We start from the raw sequence: 23,843 nt of genomic DNA, 5'->3' as shown, positions 1-23,843 counted from the left end.
GCTATTAGCTAAGTTCCTGTGTAAAAGTCCCAATCCACTTAACAGCTAATATTGTTCTACAATAAACAGTGACTCAAAGCTCTTGTTGCAGTCTCCTATTTCAGCTGCAGCTGACAAACAATCCTGAAGAGCCATTAACAAGACAACTTTCTGGAAAGTAGGACTTACTACAATGTAGAAGGGCAGGAAAGAAATAATTTTTGAAAAGTTGGCCCTGGAATAACAATGATGATAACTAGTATTTACTGCCTTAGAGAAAAAAAAAAAAAAAAACTATTAACCTGGGACCTGGCAAGGAAAAGAGTCTCACAGTATCTTTGGCCATTATTTCCCTAAAATAAACCTATAGTTATTTTGATCACAGTGGGAATAAAAATAGAAAACATTAAGAGAAGTTGGGTGATGGGTACATGAAAAACCTCCATACTGTTTTGCAACTTCTTATGAATAAAGCTATTTTAAAATAAAAAAGTATTTTAAAAAATAAGTGATCTCTATAGCTAGGAAATAAAGCTAAGCACAAACAAAAATGAGATAATGATCCCAAGATTAGTTACAACCTATTAATTATATAAAAATAACACATGGCCTAGTACAGTGGCTCATGCCTGTAATCCTAGCACTTTGGGAGGCCAAGGTGGGTGGATCACGAGGTCAGGAGTTTGAGACCAGCCTGGCCAACATGGTGAAACCCCACTCTACTAAAAATACCAAAAAAAAAAAAAATTAGCGAGGTGTGATGGTGGGTGCCTACAATCCCAGCTACTCGGGAGAATCGCTTGAACCCTGGAGGCAGAGGTTGCAGTGAGCCAAAACTGTGCCATTGCACTCCAGCCCAGGCAACAGTGCGAGACTCTGTCTCAAGAAATAGTAATAATAATAACAACATATAAAGAAAGTATGTACCTGGCACTGTTCTAAATGTATCGTATGTATTAACTTTTTTAAAGTTTCACAAAAACCTTGTGAAGTAGATATAATCATCATTTTATAAATAGGGAAAATGAAAAACAGAAAGTTACAGGCTTTTTCAAGATAATATAATTGCCAGGAGGAGGATCTGAGTCTCACACCTAGGTGTTCAAATCCAGTATCTGAGTTCCTTATCACTACAACATACCAGCTTAAGCAAAGTAGATTACAGGGGAAAAAAAATTTAAAAACATACTATCCATTTGTGTCCAGAGTAAAAGGTTTCTACTGTGAGCTCGAAACTTGGGCTTGTTAACAATCAGGATAATGAATGAATTCAATCCATATATATTATATATGCATATATATAAATTACATGTACATATATTTAATATATAATATATATAATATACAATCATTTGAATGGGATATATTATATATTATATATTTTATATATACATTTATTTATTTATACATATTATATTATAATATATAATACATATTACATATAATATAATATAATATAATATAATATATATATATTATTTTAGGTGAACTAAGAAGGAAAAAAGAAAGCAGGCCACTTCGGAGAGAAGTTCTCTCAACTGCTATCCAAAACTGGAATTTTTATTCAAAAGCTCTCTGGCCCACCATCTCTAGAAAGGGATCAAGTAGGTAGAAAGGTCTGTGTATAAGTAGAATGATCTTGAATGTTAAATGAGTTCAAAGTTGAGAGATCAGAATAGAAACAAATAGAAATGCAAAAGAATAAAAATGATGGTATTTTTCTTCTCTCACAAATACTAGTTCTACGTCATATATGTTTTCATTTGAATGGGATAGGAGAAAAAGAAGAGAAGTAGGGAGAAAGAGACTGGCAATAGTTAGGAGAAACAGTCTCGTTTGATAATTAAAATCTGGCCTTATACCAAAAGTGTTTTAAGGTGATCAGGTCTAGACTTGGTTTTGACTTTGGGAATCAAAGTGTTTAATAAGATCAAGCTTCAAATATTTAATGAAGAAAGATAGATGACATCTGAGTGTTTATCATGAATGTGTCTGGTATTGAGCTGTGTGCTTTTACACGCATTCTCACTTAGTCTGCCTAACCACCTATGAAATGAATACCTTCCATTCTATGGAATAGAAAACTGGCTTAGAAAAATTAAGCAGCTTGTTCTACTTCAACTAGCAGGTAGCAAGGCAGGGACAAGTTTGAAACCAAGTTTGGCACCCTAAAGTGTTCTATGTTATAAAGATTTTATACATCAATGGTTACCAAACACAGGAGGTATCAGAATCACCATGGATGCTTTTAAATACAGGTTCTAAGGCCTCACCCAAATCGACTCAATCAGATTTGGGAATGCACTGTTTATCATAGTCCATCTTCTGGTATCATTATTCTCATCATTCTCTGTATTCCTGTAGAGTTCAGTACCTTCAATGGAAATGTCTTTAATTTCAGCACTGATTTACATTCTCAAGAAACTTTTTCTTAGATTTGAATCTACATATGACCCTACACATCACAAACTGTATTTATATAGAGAGTGAAGTTTCACTTCTTGACTACTTCCTTCTACTATCTATCTCCATTTTCTTTTTTTTTTTTTTTTTTTTTTTTGAGAGGGAGTCTCGCTGTGCCGCCCAGGCTGGAGTGCAGCGGCCGGATCTCAGCTCACTGCAAGCTCCGCCTCCTGGATTCACGCCATTCTCCTGCCTCAGCCTCCCGAGTAGCTGGGACTACAGGCGCCCGCCACCTCGCGCAGCTAGTTTTTTGTATTTTTTTAGTAGAGACGGAGTTTCACCGGGTTAGCCAGGATGGTCTCGATCTCCTGACCTCGTGATCCGCCCGCCTCGGCCTCCCAAAGTGCTGGGATTACAGGCTTGAGCCACCGCGCCCAGCCACTATCCCCATTTTCTTAAGTTTCAGAGCATTCAAAAGTTGTACCTCATGGATTAAGGCAGATGGCAACAGGCCAAATTAGTATGCCTGTTTTCTTTATGTACAAAGAATTCTTTATGTACAAAGCAGTAATATCCTTGGTTAAGGCTTTGGATATAGCTACGTCATAAAATCTGGTTTAAATAAGTTAGAATTGGCCCAGACTAAGAGACTTAATCTTCATTTCTCTTTTTTAGCACGTACTCTTGACATTAAATTTTAAAACACAAAAATATTGACCTTACCTCTCCAGAAACCAGAGCTATCACCGTCTTCAAACTTGCTGTTTGAAAAACCTGTACAAAATATAAAATGCAACAATTTCCTGTACCTCTGTGGTAAAAAAAATAATAATAAAAATAATAACCACACAGGGACTACTAGTTATGAAGACTTTTTAAGATAAGCAATACACAATTGTATACATAGCTATCACATGCAAATTCACTCAGGCTGTAAACAATTTCTGCTTTGTATCAGTTTATCAACTCCATTCTCTTAAGGTTAAAAACAACTTTCTTTTCAGCCAATTCTATATTACCTCAATTGTCATATACTCCTCTATATGCACATAGGCAAAACAGAGGAATATGTCAGTGTAACCACTATATGTTTTCTATTTCAAACCATCAAAATTCTCAAAATTTTACAAACTCAATCTCTTCATCTGCTAAGGACAATACAACTAAATTATAATCCAATAACTCAATGATTTTCTCCTCAATAACATGAAAATCTTGTTAGCTTCTTTTTGTTTACTCTTTTTAAAAAAGTCATCAAACTTATTTGTTTGCTTTCAAACTTATTTCCTAAAAACCTACATCTAAGAGTTATGCATCTCTGGGCCGGGCGCGGTGGCTCAAGCCTGTAATCCCAGCACTTTGGGAGGCCGAGACGGGCGGATCACAAGGTCAGGAGATCGAGACCATCCTGGCTAACACGGTGAAACCCCGTCTCTACTAAAAAAATACAAAAAACTAGCCGGGCGAGGTGGCGGGCGCCTGTAGTTCCAGCTACTCGGGAGGCTGAGGCAGGAGAATGGCGTGAACCCGGGAGGCGGAGCTTGCAGTGAGCTGAGATCCGGCCACTGCACTCCAGCCCCGGTGACAGAGTGAGACTCCATCTCAAAAAAAAAAAAAAAAAAAAAGAGTTATGCATCTCTGGAGCATATAGACATGTCTCTAGAACTAATTTTAAAAGTATTCATCAGTAATCTTTCATAAAATTAAAAAATGTTTTTAATAAGTTTAAATAATCTTTAGTGCAAAGGCACTCAGGGAATATATACCTTCAAATTAAATGTCAATATGGAATGTCTGTCAATCAGTATTTAAACTCAATTATTAAAAAATCACTCAAGTTTTGATCGTAAGATATCATAACCAAGTAATTACCTCTGTTTCCAAAACTCTTTCCAACTCCAAAACCACCCATTGTGGATGTATTATCTCTTTTATTAGACTCACCAGCATCTGAAAAAGGTCAGATAAACTCTTTAACATACAAAATTAAGTGTGTCATCATCAAAAACTAAGAATTAAATGAATTTCCGGTGTAAAGGGACTTCCAAGGATGGGAATCGAGTAGCACAGAAACCTAAAATTAATTAACATACCTGCAACTTAAAAGAAAAACTCTTAAATTATGATACCAAGGTAAAAACAAATCTACTACTGGTGAAATATAGCTTTCTATGTATTGGTATTATATTGGAGACCTTCAAGCAGGAAAATTCTGCTCCATAGTTTTCTATATGTTGAATTCTCATCCTGATAGAGCCAGCTATTACACTCTGCCCTGTGTGAAAGTCACTGCTATTGAAAATGCTATATTCGTGTCCTGTTTAACTGTTCTATTTTTTATTTTTCTATTTCTTATATTTATCACATCCTTTCCACTTTTAAAATTAAAACAAGGGAATACATAAGAGAAAAACCTAAGACTACCACTCCCCTCCTGGCCTCCCCATTTCACCACACTATTTCCCCATACTAACTTTCTTAGCTTTGTTTCTCACTACATAATTCTAAACACCCAATATTTTAATTCACACCAAACAACTCCAAAACTCCACATTGTCAACTGCTAATTTTATATCTTTGTACATGCTATTCCTTTGGCATAGCATTCCCTGCTTTCCTATCTGTCTTATCAAAATTCATTGCATTCTTCAAAAAAATAATTACGTGAAGTCTTCCTTTAGCCCTCCAGTCATAATTTATCCTTTTTCCACATTCCCACAGCATACTATCTGTACCTTTTTAAAGGAGTATTTCTTTCCATGTGTTTCTCTACCACTAAATTAAAAATCTCGAGGGCAGAGATGTGATAGCAAGAAGCAGGATTATTTAAAATTAAAAATTAAAAAAAGAACAGGAGAGACATCCAAAACATCATAAATGACGCTTTAAACTATCACTGAAAAAAAAAATTAAAGCATTCCCTGTGATCCCTATATACTGTCTTACTTACCTCTGTAATACCCTTGTAGAGGGGAGTTAAAAGGGATCTGTGTAACTCCTAAAACCACAGGTAAAATTGTGTATGCCCAACTATAAAAGTATTTTAATCAGATTTCAAAGATGTGTGATTCGAGAAGTCCAAGCTACTTAGACATACTTCACAGGACATAACAAGCTAGTTGCTATTTTAAGCAATTAAGAGTCAACTTCGAAAACCACATTATTAGTTATGCAAGTTCTACTGAGAAGAAAATCAATATTGAAACTATGTAGGCCAGGCGCAGTGGCTCACGTCTATAATCCCAGCACACTGGGAGGCCAAAGTGGGTAGATCACCTGAGGTCAGGAGTTTGAGACTAGCCTGGCCAACATGGTGAAACCCTATCTCTACTAATAATACAAAAAAATTAGCTGGGGGTGGTGGTGCACACCTGTAATCTCAGCTACTTGGAAGGCTGAGGCAGGAGAATTGCTTGAACCTGGGAGGTGGAGGTTGCAGTGAGCCAAGATTGTGCCATTGCACTCCAGCCTAGGCAACAAGAGCAAAACTGTCTCAAATAAAAAAAAAAGAAAGAAAGAAACTATATAAAATGTTGGAAGAATCATACGGAAAGTAAGTTACACTCATGGGTCTACAAATGTCCCAGGTTATATAAAATATAAAGCTAATTGTTTAAAGTATTAACAACTGAGAGTTCTGATCAGAAATTTTATGTGTATTTCAACCTAAAACATGAAAATAATTTTGGTAAAATCTGCCTCAGTGATGATTTTCTCACTGAAAAAGGTTTTATTCAATAATATTTAGAAGACTGTATCAAAACATCACATAACCTCTACTAAAATGTAATTTTAAAATATAGCTAAATACTAAATATGCTCCTAAATATGAAAATATTTCTAATGTCAGTAGTAGCTAATAAAACCTCATTTGAATCTCTTAGCACAATTACATTGTCCAAATAAGCAATGCATCTTAATATGCAGGCTTAAAAACCAAAATATATGTGTATATTTGATTAATCATTTCCATTAGTGGCAGAAACATGTCAAAATATAAGACTCAAATTTGCATTCACTATATCTAAAGAAATTTTCCAAATGTCAAATAAAACATCATGCATCTTTTAGTTTCCACAACAAAAATATCTGAAAGTATCAATAGAGTTTTTCAAAAAATAACATCTCATAAATTCAAGAATAAGTGTCAAGTATATGTACCAAACAGCCCTAGCTATAGCATCCCCTAAAAGAAAAAAAAAAAAAATGACCATAGGGATTTTCAAATAAATTTAACGAAGTTCTAATATGTTCTTGCACTATAATAAAATAGTGTGTAGTATTTCTAGCATGTTACTATTAAGTCTAAAAACGGACTGTAGAAAGAGGTTTTGCTGTGTCATTATCTGTCATATCAGGTGGTTGTTCTAAAAGTAAAATTAAAAAATCCAATAATAGCAGAATAAGCTCTTAAAAAATTAATACTAATGAGCTAACACGTTTCCTGTACTGCCTTTTCTTGAAAAATATAAAATTCAAGAAAGAGTCCTTCTCACCTCTAATCCCTGAAGCTTTTACAAACATTCTTCCCACGTCAATTGTTGGAAATCAATATCATAAACACGTTAAGAAGCAGCTCTGTGAATCATCTGTCCATCCAACCCATCCATCCCTCCAACTAATCTGTCTAATCAACTTAACACTACTCCCTACTAGCCCAAAGAAGTAAAACAGTAAGAAGAAAATGAACTTGGAAAAATGATGAACTCATTATCTCAACACCAAGTCTACTATACACTGAGTTACAACAGACTTAGTTTTGTATCGAACGGCTATGAAAGCCTCTCTATATACAATTATTCAACAGTTCAGGAGATTAAGGAAAGACAAAGATGCTTACCTCTGTTTCCAAAATTCCGCCCAGAGGCAAATCCACTTTTCATGAAATGATCTCTTTGAGAAGGTCCATCATCCATTTCTAAAGCAAACAACATTTTGAAGTCAGTCAAATAAAAACAAGTATCTAGTACTTGCAAATCTTAAGCCTTCTCAGTGTGCCACATGTGGCAAAGAAGAAATTTTATATAGCAGTAAAAAAGATGACAATCAGCCCATTTAAAAAAAAAATGGCTATATGAATAGCTCTCCAAAAGAAAAATAAATTGTGACTAAATCTCACTCATAAAGAATTAGAAATCAAAAGACAGTAATTTTTAACCTCATAATTGAATGGAAAACAGTCCTTTCCATTCCCTGAAAGAAAATAACAAAATAAATAAATTTTAAAAAAATGGAAAACAGTCTTAAGTTTGCTAATAGCCAGAACAAAGACACAGGGAAACAAGCACAAAACATACACTGTATTTAGAGTATAAACTAGATCAATCTTGATCCTAATTTAAAAGGCATATACGCTGAAAAGTACAGTAACATGAATTTCTCCTCTGGATACAATCACATGGTTATCCAGAAAGACACACAAAAAAAGTTTCTATAAGCATTGTCTGTAATACCAAATAAATGATCAAAGTGGAATAAAGAAATTATGTTAATCCATACAATAGTATGCACATGGATTTCACAGAAATATACAGCATTCAACATTAAAGAGCTCACATTCTTCAACAATGGAGAGTGTTTATAAACTGGCCATGTAGAAAGCCATAATGCAAATTCAACAAAAGAGTTCAAAAATCAATTCATATACATGAGATTCTTTTACAATGCAATCAAATCAAAAGCTATTAAATATGAAACAAATTGTTTAAAATCCCATTTGGTGACATATATTAAAAAAAACTTCTATATAACCCACAGCTCAAAAAAAAAAGCACAATGGAAGTTCAAAAATACTTCAAATTATATGATAAAAATGTGACTTTATCAGTATTTAAATATTTACGCTAGAAAATAAGAACTCAATAAGCTTAATAGCCATCTCAACAAGAATACTAGAAAAACAAAGTAAATCACACAAAAGTAAAGGAAATAAAGAATGAAAATTAATAAAATAGGAAACAGCTTTGGGAGACCAAAGTGGGAAAAGATGCTTGAGGTCAGGGATTTGAGACCAGCCTGAGTAACACAGCAAGACCCTATCTTTACCTAAAAAAAAAAAAAAAAAAAAATTAAGTAGCTGGGTGTGGTGATGCACACCTGTAGACCCAGCTACTCGGGAGGTTAAGGCAGGAGGATCACTTGAGCCCAGGAATTCAAGGCTGCAGTGAATTATGATTAAATTACTGCACTTCAGCCTGGGAAACAGAAGGAGACCTTGTCTTTCTGTCTCTGTGTCTCTATTTTTTTTTTTTTTTTTAAGGAAACAAACGTAATATAATGGCTCAAAAAGGCCAAAACTTGGTTCTTCTAAAAGACCTATAAAATTTGCCAGGGTAACAAATTACTAGAGGACCAGTAAGAGGGGTGAGGGGAGAACAGATACAAAGATACAAATGAATAGTGTTAGAAATGTGTTTAAAAAGAATCTCAAAGATAGAAGAGAAAGACAACTAGAGAACTTCTCTGAACAACTTTATGCTACTAAATTAAAAGAAATGAAAAAGTTCCTAGAAAATTAACTCACCAAAAGTGACTCAAGAATCAATAAAAAACCCAACTTTCCTACAGAAGTTAAATCAGTACTTAAATTTCTGCATCAGAAAGATGCAGAGAGCTCGTGTTTTACAGGTGAGTTCTATCAAACTCTCAAAGGACAAATCATTCAACTGTCACACAACTCTTCCAGGAAACAGAAGTAACTCACTAACTCATTTTACAGACCAACATAATCTCGATATGAAAGTTCAGAAGAAAATTATAAACCTCTTACTCATAGATACAAAATCTCAAAAACAAATATTAGCAAACCAAACCCAACAGTAAATTGAACGGATAAAATATATTATAACTAATTGGGTTTATCCCAGTTTGCAAGGGTATTTAACATTACAACATCTAAAAAAGGTAACATACATTAATTAAAAAAAAAAAACGAATCTCTCCAGATAAAAGTATATGATATAATTTAACACCTTTCATGACTTAACATATACTTAGCAAACTAAGGAATGATGAGTTTGTTCATAACAGCAAAAAAGGAAACAACCCAAATGTGCATGAGAATTTTTTTGTTGTTTTTCAGATGGAGTCTTGCTCTGTCGCCCATGCTGGAGTGCAGTGGCGCGAGTTCGGCTCACTGCGACCTCTGGCCCCTGGGTTCAAGCAATTCTCCCGCTTCAGCCTCCTGAGTAGCTGGGACTACAGGCGTGTATCACAATATCCAGCTAATTTTTGTATTTTTTTTTTTTGTGGAGACAGGTTTTCACCACATTGGCCAAGCTGGTCTTAAACTCCTGGCCTTAAGTAACCCACCCACTTCGGCCTCCCATAGTGCTAGGATTACAGGCGTGAACCATCGTGCCTGGTGGGTAATGTTCTTACAATTAGTGGTGGTTCAAAACATTAAGCTTTATGGTTTACATAGGACTTTAATACAGTAGATTTTTTTAATGAAAAATTCTTCAATAAAGATTCTACAATAAAGTCACAGGGTAACAATTCTTCTTGGGAATCCTACCTCTCACTAGTTGGAAAAGAAGTCATTATATGAAAAGATACTTGCAAATGCATGTTTATAGCAACACAATTAGCAATTTCAAAAATATGGAACCAGTTCAAATGTCCATCAATCAATGAGTGGTGTACACATACACAATGGAATACTATTCAGCCAGAAAAAGAAATGCAATAATGGCATCTGCAGCAACCTGGATGGAACTGGAGACCATTATTCTTAGTGAAGTAACTCAGGAATGGAAAACCAAATAGCAGATCTTCTCACTCATAAGCAGGAGCTAAGCTATGAGGATGCAAAGGGATAAGAATGATACAATGGACTTCGGGAACTTGGGGAAAGGAGTGGAATGGGGGGTGAGGGATAAAAGACTACAAATGGGGTACCGTGTATACTGCTCGGGTAATGGGTTCACCAAAATCTCACAAATCACCACTAACAAACTTACTCATATAAGTAAACACCACCTGTTCCCCAAAAACCTATGTAAATAAAAAATACATAAAAATGTGGTACAAAAGTATAAGGTTCTAAGAAAGAATTAACCCAGTTTACCTTGTTATTAGCACACAATCCTAAGGAAAATATACAATTATTTCCTTTCCATTTTTTAGTAGTTTTAAATCTCACAGTAGTTTCACATGTAAATGTGAAAGTTTATATTCACTTTCATGAATGTAATATGCTGTCATTGATATATATCATGGCAGTCCCCATAATACATATTATAATAGCAATAAAAATAAGCCCCTAATACCAATAAATGATGGAGTATAGATGTTCTTCCTGAATGCTACGAAATCCACGAAAATAAACCAAAAGAAATAAAAATGAAGTCCATTTAAAATGAATTTAGTGTTAGTGTACACAATCCCCAACAACTGACCACAAAGAATATCTCCCAACATAGTTACACTTGGACCAAATCCAAAGAGGCTCAAATATTGAACAACAACTTTAAAAAAATCCATATACTAAAACCACCAAGCAAAAGAACCCAATTATGTATGAGACTTCAGTATGAGCTCTAGGACTCTATAATCTTCCAACCTTTCTTCACAGTGATTTGCCTAAACCAGAATGAGGAAAATTAAAGGAAGATGAGAAAAGACTTGGTAGCAAAAAGTTTTGAAACTATTTAGTGGTGCTTAGGGCTGCCAGCTGTCCTGACTTCTAATCCCTTTCATTATCCAAAGTAGCTAAAATACTAAACACTTAGAATTTAGTGTCAAGTCTTCCAAGTAGAGACCTCAGAGTATAACAGTAATGTGCATTCAAATTACCTGGTGATCTCATTAAAACACACATTCTGATGCAGCAGTCCTGGGTGCGGTATGAGATTCTTCATTTCTAACAAGTTCCCAGGTGATGCCAATGCTACTGTTCTGTCAGTCACATTCAGAGAAGATTTTTATATCCACCAAAAGACATGAACTGGAAAATATTCTTAAGAGAACCATTCATAACAGGCAAACACTGGAAACTACAAAAATGACCAATATTTTAATTTATGGTATATTTACATAAGGAATATCACACATCCACGAATAACCTACAACTACTTCTAATAACTTGGAGAAAACCTCAACAAAAAAAGAACATAATGTATGATGCCATTTTATATGACTGCCATTTATAGGGAAAACTGATCTATGCTGTTAGAAATCAGAATAGTAGTCACCTCTGGACAGAAGGACAGTGCCTGGAAGAAAAAGGAAGGCTTCAAGGGTGCTGTTAATATGCTGTTTTTCTTTATCTGAGTGCTGGCTTTCAGGGAGTGCTCAGCTTGTGATAATTTAGTGAGCTGGACATTTATGCTGTGTATCTTACTGAAATACATATTGAATCTATGTGTACACTATGCTTCAATAAGGTTGAAAATAAAAAAAAGAATCTGCCCTGGCCTAGACAGTTTTATGAACAAATTCTATACAACTTGTAAAAAACAGGTAATTTTCACATTCTAGAGCTTATTGGAAAACATGAAAAGCTTGAAACCAAAATCAAGTGAGGACAACATGACAGAAGAAAACTATACACCAATCTTACATTAATTCAGAAGTGCTAACTAAAATATCTAATTTCATCCAATACTACAATAAAAGAGCCATGTAAGGCTTAGCCCAGGAATAAAAAGTTCATTTAAAAATTCATTTACTACATTAACAGACATAAGGGAGAAATAATAGAAACCAGTAATTCTAAAAAGCCATTTGATAACATTCAACTGCCATTCCTGAAAAAAACAAATATTCAAGTAGAAATGAAAAGAAATTCTCTTGGCATGATAAAAAAAAAAAAAAAACCAACTAGTAGCCTAATGCAAACATCATAATTATAAAAATTTGGGAGCATTCCCATTGAAGTGAGGAAAAGCCTAGATGTTTGTTATTTCTACTACTCGTTAATGAGCTGTAGATTTTATCCAATGCTTTAAGACAACAAAGAACAAAATCATTTAAGAGATGAAATTTGCATCACACATCAACAAGGAAAAGACAGGATGCTTAGATAGTGCTGGAAAAACTAGGTTGCTATGTGGAGAGAAATAAAAGTGGATCCCTGTTTCTCACCATATTGAAAAAAAGGGATTCAATGGTACATTTAAAAATTGTTAAGATGGTAAATTTTGTATTATGTCTAGTTTACCACAGTTCATAAATAAAACTCCTCAATAACTAGAGGCCCATGGCCAGGGCTGACCAGAAAAACTTTAATGTCAAAGATTCCTTTTTTGTGAGTCACTTAGGTATACTCATACTACATACACTATGTCTTGATTTCACACTCAAAGATGGCCACCGTGATTAAAAAAGGGTGAGTTCAGATGATTAAAAGCTCAATGTGAAAGGCAAAGGTCTAAGGAAGATAATGTAGGAGGCTACTTTTTGACAGAGATGGGGAAGAGTTTCTTAAACTACAAAATCAAATTCAGAAGCAAAAAAGTTATTTAATAACTTCAGAATTAAATTTTTGATTAATAAGGCATATCATGAACAAAGCTGATAGACAACAGAATGGAAGAAGATATTCAGTGTCTAAATCAGGAAAGAGCCTAAAATCTAGAATATTAACAATGTTCTAGTTGTTAATATTCAACAATAGGAAGAGCTAGCTCAATAGAAAAATAAACTAAAAATATAAACAAAAGTAGAAACTTACAGAAAAACAACATGTATATGAAGAGACAGTCAGATACATGCATATTAAAGCAATGACGCCGGGCATGGTGGCTCATGCCTATAATCCCAGCACTTTGGGAGGCCAAGGCAGGAGGATCACTTGCGCTCAGGAATTCAAGACCAGCCTGGGCAACATAGCAATACCTCATCTCTGCTAAAAATTTTAAAAATCAGCCAGACATGGTGAGCAAGTCTGTAGTCCCAGCTACCCAGGAGACTGAGGCAGGAGGATTGCTTGAGCATGAGAGATTGAAGCTACAGTGAGCTATGATCACAGTACTGCACTCCAGCCTGGACAACAGAGCAATGTCCAGTTACAAAAAAAAAAAAAATTTTTTTTTTACTTTATACCCAAATGGACTGGCAAAAATTAATTAAAATTAAAAATGTCAAATGTTGGTGGGAATATAGCAACTATGAGAACCCTCACAACCTAATGACGGGAGTATAAACTTGTATAGCTATTCTGGAGAGCAATTTTTGAAATATTTAGACAAATTAAGTACATTACCCCTTTCCATAACCCTGTAATTCTACTCTTGAGTCCACTATTCAAAGTAATTCTCACTCTGGCCCATAAATAAACATATACAAGAATGCCCATCCTATGGTAGCAGAGGGGAAGAGGAGGTAATCTCAGTGCCTATCACGGAGGGAGAATGGGGTAGATAAAACTTGGTGATAAAAGTATATGAAATACCATGCAGTCATTAGAAATAAGGAAATCAATTATCAATGAGGAATATATCTTAAACAGTGACAAGGGGAAAAGTAAAAAAAAAAAAAAAAAAAATCTTAGGCAAATAATTTTTCTAAGTTAAAAATACACACCAAAATATGCTCAGAAAAACACACATTTAAAAACATACACAGAGTAGCCATGTCCTCCACACTTCCCTTCTGTGCTGATGCTGCCCAGCTCATATCAGCCTCTAGCCTGCTTTCAAGTAGTTGTGGAGTTCCAATGAAGAAATATTTGAGGTTAATCTGGAAACTACCAAACAATCTGTACTATCAAGATCATGTTGGAAGATGTGGGAATGAATGATTGAAGGAGATGATGACCCAGTTCCTCTACCAAATGTTAACGAAGCAATATTTTAAAAGGTCATTCAGTGGTGCACCCACCATAAAGATGACCCTCCTCCTCCTCCTGAGAATACTGAGAAGAAAAGTGAGCAGATAAAAACCCTGTTTGGGATCAAGAATTCCTGAAAATTCACCAAGGAACTCTCTTTGAACTTACTCTAGCTGCAAGCTACTATCAAAGGTTTGTTACATGCAAGACTGCTGCCAGTAAGATCAAGGAGAAAACACCTGTGGACATTCCCAAGCCCTTCAATATCAAAACAACTTTACTGAAGGGGAGGAAGCCCACGTTCACAGAACTAATGGTGTGAAGAAACATGAAATGTGCCTGACACTGTAAAGATTGTTCCAAATACTAGTTGCACTGCTGTAGAGTTTATAATTATTAATACAAAAAAAAGTAGACAAATACAACAGCAAATCGACTGCTTTAGCAGAATACTGTCATTGCATGTACAGTTTGAGTACAGATTCCAAACCTAATGCTGAGTTTCTTCTAGTGTGATTAAAAGTTTTTTTCTTTTTTGCTCTGAATAAAACGGAACTGTGGATTCTCTACAGAAACTAACATTTTGGTATTTCCCTCCTTTTTGTAAAGCAATTTCTGTCTAGTTTGTAATCCAGTTAACTTTAGTGGCCTTTTAAAAGTTAGCATTGCAAATAAAACAACTTGCAAAAAGTTTTCTGAAAAAAAAAAAATAGACACACACATACAAAATAATTGCTCCTTTGGGGAAGGGGAGGGCAAGAAACCCCTGAAACTTCCTCCCACAAACAGCTTGCTTCAAATCAAACATGAGTAATAAAGAAAGAAGCAAAAGCAACACAGGAGCTGTACAATATAGTGAGGACAGAGAGGGAGGAAGGGAAGGCTGGAACTAGCATATACTTAAATCTCAGAGACTAGAGGATCCTGCTCTCCCGAACAAAACAGCCTGGTCCTGGCCCAATCACTTCACAGTAGAGTCCACCAGTGCATCCCTGCACAGAGTTGAGTTTCTAATCAGCATTTTAATGATCCACCCTCAAATACAACAAGGCAACTAAGGTTCAGCAGAATTTTTTTTTTAAGAGACAGGGTTTCACTCCATCAGCCTGGCTGGAGTGCAGTAGTGTGATCAATGCTCATCGTAACGTCAAAATTCTATGCTCAAGCAATCCTCTTACCTCAGCCTGTTGAGTAGCTGGGATTACAGATGCACATCGCCATGCCCAGCTAATTTTAAAAATTTTTTTGTACAGACAGTGTCTCACTTTGTTTCCCAGGCTGGTCCTGAACTCCCGGCTTCAGGCACTTCTCTACCTCAGCCTCCCAAAGCAAAGGAATTACAGGCATAAGCCACTACAGCTCCTATTGACATTTTAAAGCCAAGTAATGTGAAATTGTTTTCACTTAATTTTGGAAATAATCAGATAATACCAGTTGTTTAGAAGGGTTTCCATGACTATTAAATAAAAGCAAGATATGATATAACAGGATTCCATTTCTATAAAATACAGAATGAAAAGAAGCATGTCTAAGTACAATTTTAAGAGCATGAAAAGGGTATGGAAGGTAAGCATGGGTAAGCAAAGGAAAAGCAAGACAGGTATTTATAATAAAAGGAATATACATATTAATATATTATGCCAGTGGTATACTATCATGTATGTGGAGAATATACACAGGAATCTAAAAAATCAGAGTCAATAGACATCAAATGGTGGCTAAATTTAGGGACTAAGATTTCAGATTTTATTTATCCCTTTTTACTTTTTTTAAAACAATAAGCATATTTAGGTTTTGGCTTGGCATACATTCACTGGCCTGGTTTACATTTCTCTAATAAGGAAATTTTCATTAAAAAATAAAAAAAATTATGAAGAACTAAAGTACTTGTTATCTAGAAGGTAAGCAGGCAATCAATATTTTTCATTAGTGATTTTCATTAGTGATTTCATTTCAATAGCCTAAACATTCATAGGTCTAATGCTAAAAAAAACTTAGCTTTTAGTTGGTGGTTATTTCAGTCTAGTTATTGAAAATTCCAATACAAAACAATGTTATGCTTTAATATACTATAGATCTAAGCTTTCACTCCTTTACAAATAATGGCTTCTGTTTGTACCTCAAAAAACCAGGTTTCTCCTAGCGATCTATGCAAATAGACATGTTAAGAGGCATCGATTACATTTACCCATTTGTCTTTCTGGAATACTCTAAGTACACACAGAGTTTATATGGTAGAAGCAAAATTAGCCCTTTGCTGGGGTTTCAGCAGGCAGGATTCCAAGAACTTCTGAGAATCTGAATATTTCTGTATTAAACCAGTGTTTAAATGTTTATAAAAGATAAATATGTTTTGAAAATAGCAAAGGCATCTCTTTTAAACTTAACTTTTGTCAAGATATTTACCCTGAACTTAAGAAAGATCCTCATGAGAATTAGATTTGCTTTAACCTGATAAACTAACTCTCAAAGTATCCTCACATTTTGGAAACTACCTCACCACAGGTGCTTTCCAACATAGGCCAGGTTTCAGTGAACATGCAGCTCCCTTGACCATAAAATGTTTTACCTCATCTGCTAATTTTTGATAAGAGAAATGATAAAACTACTATTTGATGCCACCAGGCCCTCTTCCTTTTATGCTAGTCAGCCTTAAAAATAGTAGTAACTAAATTTAGAGACTCATAGTAAAGTCATAGTTACTCGAATTCACCGAAAGTAGATGGTGGTTGCCAGGATCAGGGGAGAGGAGGAAATGGGGAGTTATTTTTCATTGGGTATGGAGTTCCAGTTTGGGAAGACAAGAAAGTTCTGGGGGTGGATGGTGGATGATGGTTACAGAGTAATGTGACTGTACCGAATGCTGCTGAACTGTACACATTAAAATGGTAAATCTTACGTTATGTATACTTCATCATAGTTTTTTAAATGCTTTTGTCTTGTTTTGTTTTCAGAGACAGGGTCTCACTCCATTGCCCAGGGAACAGTGCAGTGGCATGATCATAGTTCACTATAGCCTTGAACTCCTGGGCTCAAGCAATCCTCAACCCGCCAAGTAGTTAGGACTACAGGCACAGGCCACCATGACCAGCTAATTTTTAATTTTTTTTTTTTTTTTTTTGGAGACAGAGTCTCACTCTATCGCAAGGCTGGAGTACAGTGGCACAATCTCGACTCACTGAAACCTCCGCCTCCTGGGTTCAAGCGATTCTCCTGCCTCAGCCTCCCAAGAAGCTGGGACTACAGGCATGTAGCACCACACCCAGCTAATTTTTGTATTTTTAGTAGAGACAGGGTTTCACCATGTTGGCCAGGATGGTCTTGATCTCTTGACCTGATCCACCTGCCTCAGCCTCCCAGAGTTTTGGGATTACAGGCGTGAGCCACCAGGCCCGGCCTAAATTTTTTGTAGATATAGACTCCAACTATGTTGCCCAAGCTGGTCTCAAATGATCTCAAATGACCATTTGATCTCCAGGCCTCAAATGGTCTTCCTACTTCAGCTTCCCAAAGTGTTGGGATTACAGGCATGAGCCACTGAGCCTGATCAAAATTATTTTAATGCAGTAACAACTGCATTTCATCCTGCTTTGGACTTCAACAATGTGAAAAACTACTGCTGTGAGCTCAATTTCCCAGCCTAGTCCTACCACTTCCACCCATCTTCCCATCTACATCCACTCTGTAAAACAGAGTTGGACAATCCAAGGGGAAAAATGATGGTGGGAGGGGCAACCAAAGTGAAAACAAGTTCACAGTGGGGTTGGGAGGAGGGTGCATGAGGAAGGATATGGGTTCCTTTACCTTGACACTTGTTTCTATTGTTCTCCTAAGACCTTTCCCAAATTAGTTTTCTGATCCCAAAGAAACTCATAATATCCTGATGGTATGGCAGATTTGGCTTAAACAATTATTATCGTGACAGGTCATCACCATTGTAACCTGCTTAAACAACCTTATAGTCCTATATTCTACTCCCTTATGTCAGGAACCCTGATGATGATGATACCCTAGCAGCCTGGAAGCTGAATGTGCAACTTCCAAGTTGGGCAAACGTTTTATAGTAACCCATTAAATCAAATAATACAGTCTATACTTTCCCCTCTCTCAATTCTTCTAACTAGAAGTACCCCCATTCCACAATATCCAAATCAGAAGGAACTTTCACTACGAAATTTTTTAAAACACCCTCTACAAGATGTCTACTAGTCTGCTGCTCTTCATTCATTAGGTGAAACCCTTAAACTAAAAAGGGTTTTGCCATTTTCCAAATATAACACATACCTGATGATGAAGTTGGAGTCCTGTTCAAATTGTCTCCATTTTCTCCAGAAGAATACCTATCCTGCAAGAAAGAAGAAAGAAAAGACTAGTTTCCTACTTTGAATACAAATGTGTCATTTATTTCACAAATACTAGAAAATTGTAACAATTGGGCTTTGTTCAGAACAAAATAATGACATACTGTAAGGTTTTCTAAATCACTGGATGTTCCTTTACTAATTATTCCAAGACATCTTCACTTTAACATTGTATAAACAGTACTAATATATATCACTAGAACAGTGGTCAGAAAACTACAGCCACAGGCCAAATCTGGTGGGCCACCTGATTCTGTAAACAGTATTGGAGCATTACAACAGCAAAGTTGTGACAGACAAGTAAGGCCTATAAGGTCTAAATTATTTATTATCTGGCCCTTTATAGAAAGGGTTTGCTGACACCTGACTTAAAACAAAAGTTTAGTCATTTAAGTCACCCATATTCCTGAAAAGTACAATCAGGATGGGTGTGGTGGCTCTCGCATGTAATCCCAGCACTGTGGGAGGCTGAGGCAGGAGGGTCACTTGAGCCCAGGAGTTCAAGACCAGCCTGGGCAACATGGTGAAACCCTAGCTCTACTAAAAATACAAAAAGTTAGCCAGGTGTGGTGGCATGAGCCTGTAGCACCAGCTACTCGGGAGGCTGAGGTGGGAGGTTCACTTGTGCCTGTGAGGCAGAGGTTGAAGTGAGCCAAGATCACACCACTCACTCCAGCCGGGTAATAGAATAAGACCCTGTCTCAAAAAATAAAAATAGAAAAGAAAATATAATAAAATATCATTATAAAATCTGACAAAGAAATACATGAATAAACCAACACTGGTCAATATACACTACTGTGTGCTGAGTTCCATATATTACAGTATATTCATCAACACTACAGAGTATTAGTGATTTAACACTAATCTTTGTTCTAGAAAAGTACTACAGAAATTTTTAAAACCTCTACTGCATTTATAGTGAAACCAATTAATGGTACTCTCATGTTTTAAAAAGGAATTCACTGGCCGGGCTCAGTGGCTCACACCTGTACTTTGGGAGGCCGAGGTGGGCGGATCACCTGAGGTCAGCAGTTCAAGACCAGCCGGACCAACATGGAGAAACCTCCACCTCTACTAAAAATACAAAATTAGCCGGGCATGGTGGCGGGCACCTGTAATCCCAGCTACTCAGGAGGCTGAGGCAGAAGAATTGCTTGAACCCAGGAGGCAGAGGTTGTGGTGAGCCGAGATCGTGCCACTGCACTCTAGCCTGGGCAACAAGAGCAAAACACTGTCTCACACGGTCTCAAAAAAAAAAAAAAAAAGATTCACTGTAAAGTACATTCACTTATGGACTGAAAACAATTTATATATGCAACCTGCCACTGCACTACAACTACAATGAAAAGGTATATCCTCAGCTATAGCATCAGAATATTCATGGTTAATTTTAATCAAATTTGCCACAGCAGTAGCTGAAGACTGTCTTTGCTCTGAAATACTAACTGTTCCACTTTCCCTACTTTAGGCTAAAGAAAATTATTTACTATTAACACACAAGCATTACATTAGCAGTGGTCGAATTACTGCTGGATTTAGAAAATTCAACTTGTTATAAAATCAATAGCTGAATGCAGGTTAATTTTGGAAACTTCCAACATTTCTCCGGACAGCTCTAGATTAAGGACAATTTGAGTAAATTTTTTTCTCACTTCTAACTCTTAGGGTGTCCTTATCATCAATCCACAGCTTTACTCCTTCTCACATAAACTTCCTTTAATTATGGCAAAAGTTCAGAATAGAGCTCTGAAATTCTTGCACATGACAATCAGAATTTAATAATTTCAGAATGAAAGGAAATCTACAGATGATCTCTTAATCAACTGACTATATTACAACAGTTAAAATGTTCCTTCAAATAAGTTCTTTTAACTAAATCCCAAACCTAGAGAGAATGCACCAAGGTAGGCATCTTTAGGTAACATCTATTTGCTACAATTTCTTTCACAAAGACACTGACTTTTAAAACTACTTTAAAAAAGCTCAAGAGTCGTCCAAACATTTTTCTGAGTCATCATGAAGAGCACAAAGACAACAACATACTTGAAATGCCTTGGGGTTTTGGTAATTGCTACAGTAAAAAAAAAAAAGTTCCAGTTGATTACTACCACAGACATTAAAACAAGAACAATTATCCAACATTTTATATTCAAAATCTGAAGACTTTTTTCTTGTTTGCAATGCTCAACGTACTAGAGTGAATAGAGCCAAAAAAACAAAAACAAAAAAAAAGACCGGTTTTACAAGTGTTAGAAAACACTCTTACACTAAAGAACTGAAACACTTATTGTTACTCTTCAAGCTATGGAACTTAATATCCCACATACATCCAACTTACAAATTCCAAGATGAATTTTGAAAAAAGACATCAAAAATAATTTCCAACAGAATTTTATCATGAAAAACCTTAAGCAGCTGGGCGCGGTGGCTCACACCTGTAATTCCAAAACTTTGGGAGGCCAAGGCAACCAGATCACCTGAAGTCAGGAGTTCAAGACCAGGCTGTCCAACACGGTGTAACCCCATCTCTACTAAAAATACAAAAATTAACCAGGCATGGTGGCGGGTGCCTGTAATCCCAGTGACTCAGGAGACTGAGGCAGGAGAATTGCTTGAACCCAGGAGGTGGAGGTTGCAGACAGCCGAGATTTGCACCACTGCACTCCAGCCTGGGTGACAGAAACAGTCTCTTTCTCAAAAAAAAAAGAAAGGAGAAAAAGGAGAAAAGGGGTCACAGCAGATGAAATTAAGTTAAAAGATTCTGAGATGAGATTACCCTGGATTATCGGCATGAGTCCTAACTGCCATCACAAGTGTCCTTATAACAGAGAGGTAGAGGGAGATAACACAAAGACCCACAGAGCCAAGAGATACGCAGCCACAAGCCAAGGAATGCCTATAGCCACTAGAAGCTAGAAGAAGCAAAGATTCTGTCCAAGAACCTCCAGAGAAAGGGCAGCCCTGCTGACACCTTGATTTTTAACTTCAGGCTTCCAGAACTATAAGAATAAATTTATGTTGCTTTAAGTTACCCAGTTTGTGTTAATTTGTTATAGCAGCCACAGAAAATTAATACATTGGCCTTCTTATTGCCCTAATACCCCAAGGTTGTTCCCTCCTCCTTCTCAAAGGTTCCTTGAGAACCTTTGCACATGATGTCCTGCTGGGACTCCTTTAAGTCTCAGGCTCATGAGTCACTGTCTCAGAGAAGCCTTCCCTCTCCAACTAAATCCATCCCACACCAGTCTCACACACACATTTCTCTAATTTTTATAGTACTTTTCACTATAATTATTTGGTTCTCAAACACGCTTATTCTGTCTTCTCCAGTAAAATACAATGTAACAGCAAATACCTTATGTTCACCACTATCTCTCCATCACCTACTAGAACTCAAAGATATGCTGAATGAATCATAGGTCTTGTCATTAGCTTACCTCTTAAAATACTTAGCTGTAAACCATTATTATCTCTCAAACCACCCAAATGCACCAATTCAGATATTTCAAATGTTTAACACATAAGGGTTCTCATATGCAGCTACAAATAAAAAGGGCATTTTGATGAACACATTTTTTTCACCTGTATTCTTATTTTCAATTTTGGCATATCATAATACGTTTATTTTCTTTTTTTTTTTTTTTTTTTTGAGGCGGAGTCTCGCTCTGTCGCCCGGACTGGAGTGCAGTGGCCAGATCTCAGCTCACTGCAAGCTCCGCCTCCCGGGTTCACGCCATTCTCCTGCCTCAGCCTCCAGAGTAGCTGGGACTACAGGCGCCCGCCACTTCGCCCGGCTAGTTTTTGTATTTTTAGTAGAGATGGGGTTTCACCGTGTTAGCCAGGATGGTCTCGATCTCCTGACCTCGTGATCCGCCCGTCTCGGCCTCCCAAAGTGCTGGGATTACAGGCTTGAGCCACCGCGCCCGGCCCAATACGTTTATTTTCTTTTTTTTTTTTTTTTTTTTTTTGAGGCGGAGTCTCGCTCTGTCGCCCGGACTGGAGTGCAGTGGCCAGATCTCAGCTCACTGCAAGCTCCGCCTCCCGGGTTCACGCCATTCTCCTGCCTCAGCCTCCAGAGTAGCTGGGACTACAGGCGCCCGCCACTTCGCCCGGCTAGTTTTTGTATTTTTAGTAGAGATGGGGTTTCACCGTGTTAGCCAGGATGGTCTCGATCTCCTGACCTCGTGATCCGCCCGTCTCGGCCTCCCAAAGTGCTGGGATTACAGGCTTGAGCCACCGCGCCCGGCCCAATACGTTTATTTTCTAATCTCAATTATTACTAACATTGCTACTGCTGCTTAATAAAATTATAATTGTGGATGGTCTAATTACTCAATTACTGTTTCCACTTTAACCACAAGAGATTTTGCCTTCTGAAATGTGCCACAAAAATGGCAAATCGATCTGACAGAAGTGATCACTATACTGGCTTACTTTCATGGTCAGTTAACAAGAAGCCTTACAGCTAGTAAGTAAGCAACGGAATTATCTAATACACTCACCATACCCATCCATTCTAACACTCACCCCAATAAGCCTGCAAGCAATGTGCAAATGCCTAACCGTTGAGCTTTCTGGACTATATAACTGCCAGATTATCAAATATTTCTTAACTTCACATCTTTCGCTATTCTATCCCCAGGTGGTACAATCACTTTAAAATCTAGAATTGAGAAGTTCTACCTAAAATTCTATCAGTTCTACTAGAACAATGACATATTATTTCAAAATTATATAAGCGTATGTCAATATTAAGTCTCCAAATAAAGTTCCTGAGAAGCACTCAGAAAAGGATCATCACAGACAAAACCGCTATAAATTTAAAAGAGAAGACCAGCTTTTTCTTGAAAACCAAATTCAGTTAGAAAAACAAATCAAAATGGTGTATTTAAAAGAAATGGAATAAAAGACTTTAGATTTCTTCTACATAAAAATGTAAGGTATTCATCTCTAGTTTCCGCATTTTTTTTTTTTTTTTGAGACAGCGTCTTGCTCCATTGCCTAGGCTGGAGTGCAGCTGCCCAGTCTCAGCTCACTGCAATCTCTACCTTCCGATTTCAAGCGATTCTCCTGCCTCAGCCTCCTGAGTAGCTGAGGCTACTGGCGCGTGCCACCACGCCCAGCTAATTTTTTGTATTTTTAGTAGAGAAGGGGTTTTGCTGCATTGGCCCGGCTGGTCTTGAACTCCTGGCCTCAAGTGATCTGGCTGTCTCAGCCTCCCAAAGTGCTGGGATTACAGGCATGAGCCACTGCACGTGCCCATCTCTGCACTTTTTATTCAACCTAGGAAGGCAAATAAAGATCCTGAATGCACCATGTTCTTT

The 23,843-nt window shown here is 36.7% G+C and overlaps 1 protein-coding gene across 6 annotated transcripts in view; it reads right to left on the bottom strand.

Annotated features, from left to right (window-relative positions):
- The window catches only part of DDX4 (DEAD-box helicase 4), a 95,461-nt gene that overhangs the window by 68,203 nt on the left and 3,415 nt on the right, over positions 1–23,843 (bottom strand). For 4 of the 6 annotated variants that reach the window (XM_033179586.1, XM_033179592.1, XM_033179590.1 and 1 more), the window contains exons 3-6: positions 18,440–18,500; positions 7,223–7,300; positions 4,255–4,332; positions 3,106–3,156 (exon numbers count right to left, since the gene is read on the bottom strand). In XM_033179586.1, coding sequence (XP_033035477.1) covers positions 3,106–3,156; positions 4,255–4,332; positions 7,223–7,300; positions 18,440–18,500 — 268 coding nt within the window. The remainder of the gene's footprint in view (positions 1–3,105; positions 3,157–4,254; positions 4,333–7,222; positions 7,301–18,439; positions 18,501–23,843) is intronic. The other 2 variants (XM_033179589.1, XM_033179591.1) reach the window with 1 other exon arrangement.

This window comes from Trachypithecus francoisi, unplaced genomic scaffold, assembly GCF_009764315.1.
Source record: "Trachypithecus francoisi isolate TF-2019V2 unplaced genomic scaffold, Tfra_2.0 Lachesis_group2, whole genome shotgun sequence".
NCBI classification, from domain to species: domain Eukaryota; kingdom Metazoa; phylum Chordata; class Mammalia; order Primates; family Cercopithecidae; genus Trachypithecus; species Trachypithecus francoisi.
The sequence above is the reverse complement of the archived record's forward strand: the minus strand, read 5'-3'. Positions and strand labels throughout refer to the sequence as shown.